General features: G+C 42.2%; 1 protein-coding gene across 3 annotated transcripts in view; it reads left to right on the top strand.

Moving 5' to 3' along the window:
• suclg2 (succinate-CoA ligase GDP-forming subunit beta) overlaps nt 1–14373 on the top strand; it is a 68273-nt gene that overhangs the window by 26400 nt on the left and 27500 nt on the right. Inside the window, exons 3-10 of one of the 3 annotated variants that reach the window (XM_062986411.1) lie at nt 5224–5323; nt 5427–5517; nt 6742–6894; nt 8412–8501; nt 10657–10753; nt 11250–11411; nt 12389–12531; nt 12867–13028. In XM_062986411.1, coding sequence (XP_062842481.1) covers nt 5224–5323; nt 5427–5517; nt 6742–6894; nt 8412–8501; nt 10657–10753; nt 11250–11411; nt 12389–12531; nt 12867–12887 — 857 coding nt within the window. In that variant the 3' untranslated portion in view covers nt 12888–13028. The other 2 variants (XM_062986410.1, XM_062986409.1) reach the window with 2 other exon arrangements.

Below are 14373 nucleotides of genomic sequence, written 5' to 3'. Positions count from 1 at the left end.
TGAAGATTTGGTTAATCCCCTCTGAGGAGCGCAGAGCCGCTGAGACTCATTAGCAGCATCACAGGAGGAGCGCTGAGACCCGGATCAGAAACAGATCCTGCCGTTACAGGCAGTGATTGTTTACTAGTGTTGGAATGTTTCTACAGTTTATAGGGTCGGTGGTTGAAGCCTCTCGATGTTCTGGTATCCTGCCCGGGGTGGGTTAGTGCTTGACCACCAGTGATTTTGGGGAAACTGGACCCACTGCGAATAATAATAACAATAATAATAATAATAAAAATTATAATATTAATAATAATAATAATAATAATATTAACAATAATAATAGTAATAGAGATAATAATAATAAAAATGATAATATTAATAATAATAATAATGATGATAATAATAATTATAATATTAATAATAATAATAATAATAATAATAACAATAAAAATTATAATATTAATAATAATAATGATAATAATAATAATAAAAATAGTAATATCAATAATCATAATAATAATAATACAAATTATAATAATAATAAAATTATAATAATAATAATACAAATTATAATAATAATAACAATATAATAAGTATAATAAGTATAATAATAATAATAAAAATAATAATAATAATACAAATTATTATATAATAATAATAATAATAATGACAATAATAATAATTAAAACAATACTTACAAATTGTTATTTGTTACTTATTTTATTGTTTGATAAATATATAGTTGTTCTTTATCTAAAAATACATAATACATTTATTACATTAATAAATAAATGTCTTAAAAATAAAAAACATTGTGTAAATAATACGTCAGGATTTTATTCTCACTATTTTATTACATTTAAAATAATTACATAATTACATTACATTTATTAAAATAATAATATTAAAGATTTAAATGTATGAATATTTAAGAGCAGAAAGTATTTATAGACTTTTGTAAATCGATCAGAATTCCTCACGTTGACTCTCCTGTTGCTGTGGTAAAGAAACACGTTGTTTTTATTTATTTATTTATTTATTTATTTATTTATTTATTTATTTATTTATTTATTCATGTTTGCTAACACAAAGTCATTGCTCCAGCTTCTTTTTTCTCGTGGCGTGTCCGTCAGTGACACCGACACTTCGCAGGAGATTGTTAGCGAGCAGGTGGACGCCGTAACGAGGCTTCAGCTGTCAGAGCCACCGAGACGGTTCGAGACCTCACACACGCCCAGCGGGGTCGTTCTCCGTCCTGTTTATCAGCCTGTGAGCGCATCCCGAGCCCGGCGGCATCATTAGACGCTCTCCGTCTCGTTTCCTCGCTCTGTCGTAGCCGGTGCGGCCGGCGAGCTCTGAGGATCAGACGGGTCACGCTCCCGCGCGCCGACCGCCGCCTGTACTCCGTCACCTGCCGGTAAATTAAACACGCCGGTGCACACGGACACCGACTGACTGATGCTGCGAGATGAAAAGCAGCAGGTTCCAACACAGAGGTGCTGTCACCCCGCTGCCACCAACACCGAGCCAAAAGTAACAAACGAGCCCCGTGTCCAGGTCTGTTATTGCTGATGTTCTGATGTTCTGTTCACTGTGTTCTGTTCACTGTGTTCTGTTCACTGTGTTCTGTTCACTGTGCAGTCACGAGACTGAAGAACGGATTGCACATCATGTATCTATCGGTCTATCCATCCATCCATATACCAACCCATCCATCCATCTATATACTAACTCACCCATCCATCCATCCATCCATCCATCCATCTATACACCAACCCATCCATCCATCCATCTATACACCAACCCATCCATCCATCTATACACCAACCCATCCATCCATCTATACACCAACCCATCCATCCATCCATCCATCTATACACCAACCCATCCATCCATCCATCCATCTATACACCAACCCATCCATCCATCTATACACCAACCCATCCATCCATCCATCCATCTATACACCAACCCATCCATCCATCCATCCATCCATCTATACACCAACCCATCCATCCATCTATACACCAACCCATCCATCCATCTATACACCAACCCATCCATCCATCCATCCATCTATACACCAACCCATCCAGCCATCTATACACCAACCCATCCATCCATCCATCCATCTATACACCAACCCATCCATCCATCCATCTATACACCAACCCATCCATCCATCCATCTATACACCAACCCATCCATCCATCCATCCATCTATCCATCTATACACCAACCCATCCATCCATCTATTCATCCATGTGTAAACTGCACAGCGATCTGACCATTTAAAAGTCTTGTAGGTAAATAAATAATGTCTGGTGATGCAGAACTCATGTACGATCTGCTGCGTTTCTTATTTTCTCTTGGACCCGGGCCGGGGCTGCTTGGCACCAAACGTAATGCTTACCTAGGGATGTGATTTAATGAAGCCGCGGCCGCGTTCCAACTTTCCCACGCCCCTCCGATCGGCGGTGACCGGGCCGGTTTAATAACGAGCGGGAAGGAAGGAACACAAACCAATTAGTCAGTGACATTTTGAGAAACAGCCAGAAGCCGTGCATATGGACGCGCGGACACGGTAAAGGAAAACTGGGACCCGTGCTGGTGTTAAATGCCATGTCTGGTTAGACCAAGAAGTCCTTAAATATGTGCAGTACTCGCGTTTCTGGGCGTCCAGACGTCATGTAGTCGTGTTGTTTTTAAAGAGTACACAAGCAGAAAATAATGTCATGAGACGTCTCATCTAAGGAAATGCCTTCAGAAATACTATAAATAATTAGAGAAATAATTGTCTAAGCGACGTTAAAAAACACATATAATAAACATAAATCATTAATCTTCTTTTTAACCTGGTCACCAGCCCATCCAAGATCTGTTCTTTTTATTAATCCATTTCATCCATTTACTTAACGTCTATTATTTTATCCATCCATCCATCCATCCATATGTATACTAGCTCAACAATCCATCCATCCATCCGTCTACCAGCTCAACAATCCATCCATATAACAACTCACTCACTCATCCATCCATCATCCATCCATCCATTGATCCATCCATTTATCCATTCATTCATATACCAACTCACCAATCCATCCATCTATTGATCCAGCCAGCCATAAAACAACTCATCCATCCATTCATATACCAGCTCACCAATCCATTCATCCATCCATCTATTTATATACCAGCTCAACCATTCATCATCCATCCATGCAACCATCCATCCTTCCATATAACAACTCACTCACTCATCCATCCATCCATAATACAACTCATCCATCCATCCATCCATCCATATACCAACTCACCAATCCATCCATCCATCCATCCATCCATATACCAACTCACCAATCCATCCATCCATCCATCCATCCATATACCAACTCACCAATCCATCCATCCATCCATCTGTCCATATACCAACCCAGTAACATTACAATGATTCATTCATTCATCCATCAAATTCATCCATCCATCTATTTCATTCCTTAAATCCCGCCCATTTATTCAAGATTCATCTATTAAAACCCACCCAACTATGTGTGACCCATCACACACCACACCCACCCAAACCCAGCTGTTAAACCTGGAGAGCATCCATCTATTAGATAATCCGAGACCCATTCATCTATTAGATAATTCACCACAATCCATTAGGTGTGTTTGCCTACCTATCCGTCAGCTCCCGCCCGTAGCTTCTTTCCGCGAGAAGTTTGGTTCGTCATATTTCTCTCAGATTTCTTTATTTTTCCCTCCTTGACCATGTGGCTTTATTAGATTCCGCTCCCGTTCTCTCCGGGTGCTTAGGGACAGCTGAGGCGGCACAACATGGAGGTGGAATGAGACGCAGCCAAGTTTGCGGCAGCCGTCGGTAAATAAGCCCGGAATTAATTTGAGCTCATTAATTGGAAATGGCTCGCCCGGGGATTTCTGCGTTACACTAATTAATTAGGACGTCGCCGAGACGCTCGGTAAAAAACCTGAAATAATTATTGTTTATTTTATTATTATTATTTAGTTTTTTCTTTTGAAAGCACGGGAGAGAGAAACGAGGCAGGATTTATTAAAGGAAGAAAATATCGCTGATTCTTTTCGGTCGGACTCGCCTGACATTTGTGCCGACCTTATCGTGTCTTGGCCGAGGTTTAAATTGGTTTAGCGAGAGCCGCGGATTGAACTTGGCCGGGTGAGGATCTGATTCAGAAGTGCCAGAACGCTGAAGGGATTGGGCCGGATTTAGAGGAGCGACTCGGTCCGAGGGCGCGTTTTCAGCTGGCTTTTTTTAATCAGCCCCAACCAGATGGGCGTCGAACCGAGCATGTAAACTCTAGATGAATTCTAAATTCCTCTTTGTGTTGGAGATCACGGTTCAGCTAATGTAGCTAATTTACGAACCAAACTCTGGTAATTAATTCTCACTCATTATCCTAGCAGTTAAAGTACTGGACTAGTAATCAGAAGGTCGCTGGTTTAAACCCCACCACCGTCAGGTTGCTGCTCTTGGGCCCTCGAGCGACGCCCTTAACCCTCAATTGTTTAGATTGTGTATTGTCACAGCTGTAAATCACAGAGCAGTTGCAGCTCAGCAGTTAAGATACTGGTCTAGTAATCAGAAGGTCTCTGGTTTAAGCCCCACCACAGCCAGGTTGCTGCTCTTTGGCCCTCAAGCAAGGCCCTTAACCCTCAATTGCTCAGACTGTATACTGTCACACTACTGTAGGTCGCTTTGGATATACGCTAGCACACTACTGCTGAGATCTGGGGATCCAGGGTTTGACTCTTAGGAGTGCTATCAGCCAGTACGACGTCTGCATGGACATGATGTCCAAGGGTGGGAATGGGGCACGAAACAGCTTAGCTTAGCACGAAACCCAAGCCCGGATAGAAATAGAAGGGGGGATTTAGGAAGGGCATCCTGGGTAAAAACTGCACCGAGTCTGGAATGAGGACCAGATCTGTTGTGGCGACGCCTAAATACAGGAGCAGGAGATTTAGCATTTCTCACTCATGTAGCGTTCAAGTGCGTCACATTTGCTGGTTAATATGCACTATGAGGCGTCCTAGCGATCCTACGGCAATTCAGTTAGCGATCGCTTAGTCAAAACGTCCGAGATGTGGAAGTAAAGCAGCTAATAACACGACTCGGGTAACTGAGTTTGGAAACATCAGTGTAATAAAATACTAATAATATTTACGGTAGCTCCTGTCTGTCTGCGTTTCCCTCCTCAGACGCTAGAGAGATCGTCCTGAAGGCTCAGATCCTGGCCGGGGGGCGAGGAAAGGGCGTGTTCGATAGCGGCCTGAAAGGCGGAGTGCATTTAACCAAAGAGTAAGTGTAGTCCTCGTCCTCCTTTACTTCATCATTCTTCTCACTCTCAACACGCTGTGTTTACGTTGTCTTCCGCTCTCGTGTGCTCGTGTGCATTTCCCAGTCCTGCTGCTGTGGGTGAACTGGCCAATAAGATGCTGGGCTTCAACCTGACCACTAAGCAGACTCCGCAGGGGGGCGTCAAGGTCAAAACGGTGAGTGTTCACGTTTTTTTTTTCTTTCCTTTTCTTTTTTCTACCTCGCGGTACAGGATCATTATCTGAAATTAATGACCGTACCTGCTCTCAGGTTGTTAAAAACATCATTTAGCATATTTCTCTCACCTCGTACTCTCGCTCGCTTTGAAGCCGCCGCCGATGGATTCGCTTCCCTTTTTCTCAGATGTAAGCAAAACAATCTCGCCTGTAACAGGGAAGAAAATAAAGAAAGAAATAACGTGAGCAGGCGTTGCATCAGGTCCCGGTGCGGCTAACAAGCCGGCGTGTCGTTCTCATTTTCTGTTTTTCTTTGCGCCTCTCTATCACCCCAGAACAGGAAAGGAAAACAAACCCATGCTCGCTTCTGCAAGTAATACAGGCTCAGCGTTCCTTCTCTCACCAGCGTACGAAACGTAGCCGATACAGCTCCATCGCTGGCGATCGCTTTCTTATAGCATCCTCTTGTCTGCCCTTATAGCTTTCATCAGTTACATACACTAAGGGTCTGTCAAAAAACCTAGTGATCTCTCTACACAGGTGCATTTACGCCATCCTACACTCCCGAGAAGAGGGCGTGTCTAAATTCTCTAAATTAGATCCCTTAAAATGCTCCTACTGAGGCGCCTTAATTCTGAGTGATGATCTGACTGAATAACGAGGGCGCGATCCCAGCATTCAGTGCGGCACGACTCTTCTCACAAAAAACAACAAGCATGACCCTGTATGACCAAAAGTATTTGGACACCTGACCACGAGCTTGTCGGACGCCCCAAATGCTATTAAAAGAGAGTGACCTCTGTGTGACCTTTATAGCTGCAATAAGAGCCGCTCTTCTGAGAAGGCTTCTACCAAGATTTTAAGTTTGACTGTGGGAATTTGTGCCCATTCAGTTAAAAGAAAACAGCTGTTGAGTGGGGCTGAGGTCAGGGCTTTGTGCTGGAACAGGACAGGACCTTCCCTAAACTGTTGCCACAAAGTTTAAATCATATAAGTTCCTTTATATATTTGATTCGTTACACCTGTTAGTAATTGTATACTTCTGTCCATGTAGTGCAGGTGTATAGGTGTAAATCTGCTGTACGCTGTATTATTCACGCCCGCCGCTGGGCCACAGTCAGTAATTGTATGCATGTTAGCGTTTAGCACCTGTTAGGCGGACGATGAACCGCTGATTTGCCGCTCTCACGCTTTCATCTCATCACGCGCCTGGTTGCCGTGCAGGTGATGGTCGCCGAGGCGCTGGATATCACCAGGGAGACGTACTTCGCCATCCTGATGGACCGCGCATGTAACGGGCCGGTGATGGTGGGCAGCCCACAGGGAGGGGTGGACATCGAGGAGGTGGCGGCCAAAACGCCGGAGCTTATATTCAAGGTGCGCGCACACACACACACACACACACACACCATATATCCAACCACGTAACAGTTCACCCATCCTCCATCCATCCATCTAACAACTCATCCATCCATCCATCCATCTAACAACTCATCCATCCATCTAACAACTCATCCATCCATCCATCCATCCATCCATCTAACAACTCATCCATCCATCTAACAACTCATCCATCCATCCATCCATCTAACAACTCATCCATCCATCTAACAACTCATCCATCCATCTAACAACTCATCCATCCATCCATCCATCTAACAACTCATCCATCCATCTAACAACTCATCCATCCATCTAACAACTCATCCATCCATCCATCCATCCATCTAACAACTCATCCATCCATCCAACAACTCATCCATCCATCCAACAACTCATCCATCCATCCATCTAACAACTCATCCATCCATCTAACAACTCATCCATCCATCTAACAACTCATCCATCCATCCATCCATCTAACAACTCATCCATCCATCTAACTCATCCATCCATCCATCCATCCATCTAACAACTCATCCATCCATCCATCCATCCATCTAACAACTCATCCATCCATCCAACAACTCATCCATCCATCCAACAACTCATCCATCCATCCAACAACTCATCCATTTATCCATCCATCCATCTAACAACTCATCCATCCATCCAACAACTCATCCATTTATCCATCCATCCATCTAACAACTCATCCATCCATCCATCTAACAACTCATTCATCCATCCATTCATCCATTCATCCATCCATCCATCCATCCATCCATCCATCTAACAACTCATCCATCCATCCATTCATCCATTCATCCATTCATCCATCCATCCATATAACAACTCATCCATCCATCCATCCATCCATATAACAACTCATCCATCCATTCATCCATCCATCCATCCATTCATCCATCCATCCATCTATCCATCCATACATATAACAACTCATCCACCCATCCATTCGTCCATCCATCCATCCATCCATCCATTCATCCATCCATCTAACCATCTAACAACTCATCCATCCATTCATCTATTTACACATCCGACCATTGAGTTACCACTCTACCCCCAGCAGAGGTCACCTACCCGCCCTTCTCTACTGTCATGCCTCTACGTGTTCATCCACCCAGCCGACCATCAATCTGTTCACACATCCGTTCATCCGTCCCGTTAATGGATCCATCCATCTAGCCGAGCCTCTATCTCCATCCATCGTCAACCCCAGCCGTCTGTCTACCTTCCATCCATCCATCCACTCACCCATTCACACACCAGTTCACCCACATCACACCTGTCCATCCGTCTTCTCTGTGGATCTGTTTCCGCTTTCCGTCTGTTTACCCACAAATCCATTCATCCACCCGACCACCCCGACCATCCACCCTCCAGCACGGCTCAGTCTTATCCACCCATCCGTTACTCTGGCAGCTCGCCACTGAATAATTGCGTCTTTTAATATTTTAATACGTTATTCCTGACTCTCTCTCTCTCTACAGGAAGTCATCGATATTTTCGAAGGTGTCCGAGACGACCAGGCGCTGCGCATGGCGGCTAATTTGGGCTTCAAAGGGCCACTGGAGAGGCAGGTAACGGAGCGCCGCTCAACCCGGCACGAGTGTCGCGCTAACACCCGGCCAAACGCCGTTTATCCTGGGCTTCGGCGGGGACGCCGGCGGTCCACGGCGCATCAGCAGTCCGCGCGGCGTTTATTCCGGCGATAAATGACTCACTGATGCGCCGTAACTGCCTCGGCTATAAACGATGAGGCCTGATTTAAATCTTCACTGGGCATTAAAGACATTTAGAGGTTATCTCCATCCCGCTCCTGCCAGCGCGTGATCTACGCTCACATCTCGACCTCTGGGAGTCGTCATCCGCTCGGCTTAATTCTTCTGCTTTTTTTTCCTTCTCCGCAGCAGTTTTAAGCGCTTTGGTGTCGTCTGCGGAATTTAAAACAGATTTAAATGGGATTAATGAACCCATTTCAGCCCGTATGCACAAGTTAGTTTAAATCGCCCTGATTCCAACCAGTCAAGGGTGCAGCCTGTCAGACTGCTTCAGCTACAGTCGTACGTTTAATAAAGCTCGTTTGTGAATGCTTATTCTACCCAGCGGTAATGCAATTGCTTTAAACTGGAAATATATAGAGAAATATATGAATATTATACCCTGGGAACATAGAAACTTGTAAATACAGGCTCATCTCATGGGAACTTGGGACCCTTGAGAAGATCCGCTGAGAATTTAAGGCCCTGGCAATAATGGTAGACCCTTGTAATATAGCGTGAACCCTGGAGGACTCTGGAACTCCACTATGGACCCTGTATGAAAATAAAATAAGAGTTTAGCAAATCTGGGACTCTAGGAAATTAATATAAGATCCTGGGAATAAAGAAACCAAGAAACTTTAGTATTTATTATAAAATATACATCAAGTCAAGTTAAATGTATTTATACATCACCTTTAACCATACTCATTGTCTCAAAGCATCTTTACAGATTACAGGACCAAATGCACACGCTAGTTTAAATCGCCCCGATTCAAACAGCCCGAGGATACTGACGTTACCAGTCAAGGTTGCAGCCTGTCAGACTGACTACATTTAATAAAGCTCGTTTATGAATGCTTATTCTACCAAGCAGTAATAAAATATATCAAGATGAGAACAGATGAATATTGGACCCTGGGAACATAGGAACCTGGAAATACGGGCTCATCTCATGTGGATATAGACTTATGGGAACTTGGGACCCTTGAAAAGTGGGCGCTGAGAATTTAAGGTGAACCCTGGAGGACTCTGGAACTCCACTATTGACCCTGTATGTATTAAAGAACCTCAAATCTTAGGAATAAAATAAGAGTTTAGCAAATCTGGGACTCTAGGAATTGAATTTAAGAATCTGGGAACATAAGACCCTTGGAATAAATTGTAGGATTGCACTTTTTACCATGCCCACTGTCTCAAAGCATCTTCACAGATTATAGGACCAAAAAACCCAGCCGAGGGGCAACAGTGGCAAATAAAAACACCCTTAAAATTACAAGGTACAAATCTCGAGAGGTCCCAGACTCAGACTCTTTATTGGAGTTAATTAAATAGACTCGATATGAATACATAATATTATTCTAACCTAAGGTATAAGTTATATTAAGTAAAAAGCATAAATACATTCAATCAGAGTCATTTAGAGACTGATGGGAATTCATGAAGGATGCTTGTTGTGTACTGGGAACAATGGGAGGAACCCTGGGTGTATAGTAACGAATCCTGGGAATGTAGAACACTGGAAACAATGGATTATGGGAATACAGACCCTGGGAATGTAGTGTTGACCATGCTTAAATCGTAATAAGTCACATTTGCATTTAGTGGTGAGTTAGTGGGATTAGTTTGAGGCTATGGGAATCATTCCTTGTAATTTGGCTATTAAGAAGGGATAGTCTGTACCTCTGGAGTACCAGTGCTGCCGTAATGCCAGTACAAAAATCTGTAACATTATCATAGCAGAGCGTTCCATTATCCTATAATATATGTATATATATATATATGTGTGTGTGTGTGTGTGTGTGTGTGTGTGTGTGTGTGTGTGTGTGTGTGTGTGTGTGTGTGTGTGTGTGTGTGTGTGTGTGTGTGTGTGTGAGTGATCTAAAAGTGAAGTGTTGCTGAAGTGTGTGGGACAAGGACGCTCCCGGGTTTGATAGCTGTGCTGTAATTAGTGCTCTCTGTGGATCTGTCCCAGGCTGCAGACCAAATTAAGAAGCTCTACGATCTGTTCCTGAAAGTCGACGCCACCCAGATCGAAGTCAATCCACTCGGCGAGACTCCAGAAGGACGAGGTGAGACGCTTTTAAGTCGCCTGCGGCCTTCTGAACAGCGTTTTCACGTACACGCTTGCCGCTGGATCGTGTGACGGCTTGGTCGGACGTCAGTTTGCATTATTAGAGCTGCGGGGTCGCGTGTCCGTCAGTGTCCGTCGTGCCACAGTCCGTCACGCCACAGTCCCACAGTCACCGAGGAAGCAGAAACATCACAGATCTGAGTCTAAATCTAACGCCACAGGTCGTCTTACGCCTACCTGTTAGATCCTTTATTATAATAATGTTATAACACATAACAAGCTGTATGTGCAGGTCTGACGTCCCTCCCAAAATATGACTTAACTTTAATTTTAAATTATTTAATTTTATGGTTTGGAGAGACAATTATTTTTCCTCTCCTGAACCCTACCCGCCAGATAAATACACAAGATAAGTACAGGACGGAATGGTGGTGTACAGATCATCCGTCAGAACCAGAACCGAACCCTCCGGTCTCTTTGCTTTCGTTTTCTAGTCGTCTGCTTTGACGCCAAGATCAACTTCGACGATAACGCGGAGTTCCGGCAGAAAGAAGTCTTCGCCATGGACGACACGGCCGAGAGCGACCCCACGGAGACCGAAGCCGCCAAGCACGACCTGAAATACATCGGGCTGGACGGGAACATCGCCTGCTTCGGTGAGTTTCACTGACGTTCCTGTAGTAATGTGAGGTTGTAATTGGTTTTTACTGGCTCAGTGACTAATCGAATAGTATCCAAAGTAATTTGGTGCCATTTTCGTTGAGTCGACCAACCCTACAATCTGATCATCGAGATCTTTAGAGCTGTGGAAAATCCCCTTATTGTTCTGATCAATTTGGGAGACAGGAGCGCCACCCATTTGATCTTATCCCATCCTATCCCATTTTATTCTATTCTATTCTATCCTATACTGTACTGTACTGTACTATCCTATTCCATCTCATCCTATCCAATCCACTCAAATCCAATCCCTTGCCATCCTATCCCATCCTTTCCTATCTCATTCCATCGCATTCCATCCCATCCTGTCCTGTCCCATCCTGTCCCATCCTATTCTGTCCCATCCTGTTCTGTCCTGTCCCATCCTATCTCATCCCATCCCATCCTGTCCCATCCTATCCAATCACATCTCATCCCGTCCCAATCTGTCCCATCCTGTCCTGTCCCATCCTATTCTGTCCCATCCTATCCTATCTCATCCCATCCCATCCTGTCCCATCCTATCCCATCCTATTCCATCCTATCCCATGCTGTCCCATCCCATCCAATTTAATCCTATCATATCCCATCCAATCCCATTCCATTCATATCCCATCCCATCCCATCCACTCCACTCCACTCAAATCCAATCCAACCCAATACCATCCACTCCACTCCAATCCCATCCCATCCTATCACATCCAGAGAGCAGCTTAATGGTCAAAACCTATAGAAGTTCTTACTCCAAGGTCTTTCTACTTAGGTCTTTGACCCTCAGAATTTGGCAGTAAAAGTACCTGTATGAAAAAAAAAAACATTTAGGTTGCATACTCTATCCTGCACACTGATTTGGGACATGTAGTACGTAGTAGACTATATTGAACACAGCCGTACATGTATTTTACGTCCATGCTGCGTCTCCCTGTCCTAACAGTTAACGGTGCCGGCCTGGCCATGGCCACATGTGATATCATCGACCTGCACGGCGGGAAACCGGCGAACTTCCTGGATCTAGGAGGAGGAGTGAAGGAGAGTCAGGTGTACACCGCCTTCAAACTGCTCACCGCTGATCCCAAGGTACGAGTTTAATATATATCTGTAACGATGGTGAGAGAATGTGTTTGTATTCTGTGTTCCTGATTTTTACCTTTCATCACATCCTGATCAGGTTCATACGGCCGTCCTGAACACACACTCCTCAGAACTCATCTGTTCTTTATTAGCCTGAATAACCAATCCTGCGTTTACGCTCCTCTAATATCACGTGCAGCCTCTGTGTTTGCGCTCGGCGTGTTCACCGATATCTTCATCCTGAATTAGAGCGCCGTATCCGCCTCCCACAGACGGCAGCACCGTGATTTTAATACACCGCACCGATGAATTTCAAACAGCCGGTGTTTTGTTTTACTCAGATATCCAGAGTGGATTTATGATCATTCTGACACACCTGAATCTATCAAAATGTGCTGAAAAGAAATGAAAGTAGTAAAGATACAGAGAGGAAGGACCGTCCCTCACATCCTGTCCGGAGGAATCAGAATAATCGCTGATTTATTAAAGATGACTAAAATGTATTGTGTGATTCATCAGGGTGTAATGATTTATCGTACAATACCGTTCAAGCTGGAGAAAACGAGCTTGACCACTTTTACTTTTTTTTTCTTTTTTTTCTTGCATAAATTACTGCATTTTTTTTTCTTAAGAACCAAAAGTGAAGAATAGAAATGTCTAGTTGAACGTACATAGTCTTTTTCTTGGTACATAGTCAAAACTGGAGGATCAAAAACAGTTAGGATACAGAAACTACTAATATTGCCTCTGAAAAATAATGCAAATGAATGTATTTATTTATTTATTTATTTATTATTAGAATAAATATTAATAATAATAGAAAATAAAAGCAGTTTATTTTGAAGAAATTATGCTTGATAGCCTGACAATAAATCAGTCAATAAATGAACAAAACTAATAATTAAAAATAAATAAATAAATAAATAAACAAATAACCTGTACAAATGTGTGACTGTTCCAAAAATCTACTTAACAGTATTATTTAACATGATTTATTATTAAAACACAAGACAAATTTTTCTCAGTCCTATTATAATTAATAAAGACTCGTTGAATTTAAAATATGGTTTAAATGATTAAATCAATAAATAAATAAACCTAGGATAAATTAATATAAAAAAATTAATAACCCAAAAAACCCTAAACTTAAACTTTTTGTTTTGTTATTATTGTTATTATTCTTTCAGTATTATTATTAATATTGTAATCAATTATTATTATTATTATTACCACTACTATTATTACATAATTATTACTGCTATGATTCTTTTAGTATTATTGTTGTTATTATTATTATTATTATTATTATTATTATTGTAATAAATGGTCTAGATTTTTTTGCCATGATATAATTTAAATAAATTTATAAAATATTTTTAATGTTGTTACATTAAAGTTGGAACCAGTTAAATAATAATTATTATTATTAATATTATTTTATTAATATTATTATTATTAATATTTTTATTATTGTTATTATTATTGTTATTATTATTATTATTTGTACATTTATCGCTGTGACAGATTCAGACGTTTCTTTAGTTGGTGCTTAAATGAAGGATGTTCGTTGTGTTTATTAGCAGGGCACTTTACTTCTCCGGGTAAAAGAATTAACCTGTCCGACTCTCTCTCTTACACACACACACACACACACACACACACTCTCTCTTTCTCTCTCTGTCAGTTTAAGGCGGCATTTGCATTTCTCAGAAGTGCCGTGTGCCGCCACCTCTCTCCCCTGCGCTGGGAATTTTAATCAGGATGTTAATTATTCCATCTCAGACTGAATAAAATCTACATTTGCTTCCCGTCTCACTTTGTGAAGCTTTCGCTTTTTCACTTACATTT

Source organism: Trichomycterus rosablanca, chromosome 24 (genome assembly GCF_030014385.1).
Source record: "Trichomycterus rosablanca isolate fTriRos1 chromosome 24, fTriRos1.hap1, whole genome shotgun sequence".
NCBI classification, from domain to species: Eukaryota; Metazoa; Chordata; class Actinopteri; order Siluriformes; family Trichomycteridae; genus Trichomycterus; species Trichomycterus rosablanca.
Note: the sequence above shows the minus strand (reverse complement) of the source record. Positions and strands in the feature narration are given on the sequence as shown.